This window comes from Vicia villosa, linkage group LG1, assembly GCF_029867415.1.
Source record: "Vicia villosa cultivar HV-30 ecotype Madison, WI linkage group LG1, Vvil1.0, whole genome shotgun sequence".
NCBI lineage: Eukaryota > Viridiplantae > Streptophyta > Magnoliopsida > Fabales > Fabaceae > Vicia > Vicia villosa.
In genome coordinates this window covers 44,898,190-44,900,960 of record NC_081180.1, presented here as the reverse complement: position 1 = coordinate 44,900,960, position 2,771 = coordinate 44,898,190, and the positions used below count along the sequence as shown (strand labels likewise).

The window sequence follows — 2,771 nt, the reverse complement described above, 5'->3', positions numbered from 1 at the left end:
TATTCACGTGAGAGTTAGTGACATATGCAAAAATATTATTGTTGGTCCCCCAATTAGGCTCAGTAACTAAGTATAACAAATAAATAACTTGTTGTATTGTACTAGAACAGGCCCCAAATAATTCATAGTTAAAAAACTACGAACAAGCTACTTTATACAAAACTTACAAGTTTTAACACGCTAATAGTATTATAGATTAATATTTGTTTGTAAAAAGCTATAGCTTATATTTGTGATTAAAAAGGGAGCAAATTGGTTTGATTACCATTCTTATTTTCAACAGAAATAATAAAAACCTTCCATATAAGTTCCAGCAAGGATGGTCTCTCTTCATATAAAATAAAACTAACACATAGACAATCACAATTCAAAACCTCATAACACCAGTTTCCCTAAGAAAATCAATAACTGCTTTTACATAACTGTGATACCTTTGTTCTTTCTTCAAGTGAACAAAAATAGCAGGAATGTTTTCAAGAAAAAAGAATTTTGCTACTGTCTTCCCAACTTTGCACTTGCAGCCACAATAACCTATGCACTAGCATATTTATTGGTAAAATGCATCCTCAAAACATACGGTATGAGATATTTTGTAATACTGGGATTGGGATAACCATATCTAGCTTTCAATATAATATTGGCTAAAATAATAATACACATTAAATTGTTCACTTTTTTGTATTCAATATTTGGCATATCAAATATAACTTCAGAAACAATCAAATTTATGCCGCACTGGAAAACTGTAAATCAAACATGAAGCCCAATATTTCAACGTATTCTTAAATTACAAATTTATTTGCTGGTTTAAACTACCATGTATGTATCAAGCAAATGAAACTTGATGATAATTCTAAACTATATTTGCAATTGACAAGCCACTTGGATACAAGTAAAATTCTTTCCACTTGGGTTAAAATAAGAATAAAAAAAATTAAATACTCGTTCCTTCAAACGGAATAAGGTTTTCTCTATGAATTAGTATCTTACAAATTCCCTTTGATTTAATACCAAGTTCCTCAATCGTTTGGGTCGTTAAATTGAACAAAATCAGACGACCGTCTTTTATTCTGAACACCATATCACCGTTCCTTACTGCTCCGACGAGATACACAGGGAAAGGGACGTGTCCTACAATAAACATTTTAGTCCATGATTCCGTAACACTAACTTCACCCAAAACTGAAATCTGAAATGTACCCTCCTCAGTGAAATTTGAGATCAAAGCAATAGACCCATTCAATAGCACCAAGTGTCTCCTTACTAATGGCACAAAGTTGTCATCTATGTCTAAGGGTTCGTGTGTCTGAATGAAAACTTCATTGCTCCAGTCAAATGACAACATCAGATATATTCCGTCACGTGTTTCATATTCGCACATCCAATGGGAGAGTCCATCCAAGTACAATTGTCCTCCGTTCGTAAACTTGTGATGCATACTGAGATCGAGCATTCTCCAAGACTTAGTTCTTAGACTATATATCTCCCAAACATCTTTCATACCAAATATATGACTATGACATATCACTTTATAGTCGTCTGTGAGACGGTCATAACCAAATCCACGATGAATATGAGAAAAACGTTTTTCATTAACAAAACTAGGTGGAGGCGGAATGACCTTAAACTCATTAATAGATGGATTCCACAGAACGACATTATTCAGTAGGGATGCCGGGAGAAGACAGAGGATCCCATTAACACTACCTGAACCTAAAATATTAAAATTAGGAACATAACCAAACACATGTTCAAAAACAGTATATAAAGATTTTGACGGATCATACTTGACCCTTGGCCACTCTAATTTGACCTTTTTCTCAAACCTATCGCCAGAAATAGAAAACAACTCAAATTTTCCATCTTGATATGGAACTTCTAAAGGAGTGACCTTTCCATGTAGAAGAAGAGATGTATGATCACAATCAGGGTGTTCCTTTGTTAAGAAAACTTTGCGGTACGAAATCATGAAATTAGGATTTTCAATCAAGAGGGACCATGATTTGCAAACACATTCAAATCGCTTCAGAGATTTAATGGATAACTTTGATAGAATGGAAAATGCAATATCATCGTGTATGTGTAATTCTTTTGGTAACTTTACCTTTTCATTCGTCCCTGCATCCATGAACGAACCTTGCTTGCAATTCGAAACCCTAGAATCCATTAACGAGCTTTGCTTGCAACTCAAAACCTAATGTCAAGAATGAAGAAATATTATTATAGTTGCTAGGTTAAGAAGAGTTAATGAAGACGCAGCAAATAAATTTAGAAAATAACTAAATCAACCCTGTTATTCTTAGGCACCTACTAAAATTTTATTTATGCCTCAGGTTTTTTGAGATATACAAATTCTTTTTTTAAATACGACTTTTTTGGAGCTACATCTAGGAAAACATTTTAAACTAGGGTTAATATCTATTTTCCCCTGTTATATAGGCGACATTTAAAAAACTCCCTGCAAAAAAAAAAGTTGCAAGAATTTTTCTAACATTTCAAAATTCTCTCATTTTTTACCTTCATCACATCCAGTCAGCAAAAAAGCTGATGTGGTATGTATATTTTTTATTTTTTATTTGTTTCTAATGACGTGGATGCCCAGGTGGCTTTTTATTTTATTTATTTGTTAATTTTAATGCCACATGTATTTTATTTTGTTTTTATTAGTTTAATTTAATTTAACGTTTATGTTTAATTTTATTTTATTTTATTTTATTTAATTTATTTAATATTATTTTACTATTAACGTTATATTTAAGTTAATTAATTTA

General features: G+C 31.8%; 1 protein-coding gene across 1 annotated transcript; it reads right to left on the bottom strand.

Annotated features, from left to right (window-relative positions):
- Positions 1-934: 934 nt before the first annotated feature.
- LOC131624437 (F-box/kelch-repeat protein At3g06240-like) lies at positions 935-2,167 on the bottom strand. Its single transcript, XM_058895399.1, has one exon. It carries the CDS (start codon positions 2,165-2,167, stop codon positions 935-937), a length of 1,233 nt encoding a protein of 410 aa, XP_058751382.1.
- Positions 2,168-2,771: the final 604 nt, after the last annotated feature.

What these genes read in the sequence shown, in the direction of transcription:
- LOC131624437 (XM_058895399.1), bottom strand. Translation starts at nt 2,167, where the DNA reads ATGGATTCTAGGGTTTCGAATTGCAAGCAAGGTTCGTTCATGGATGCA.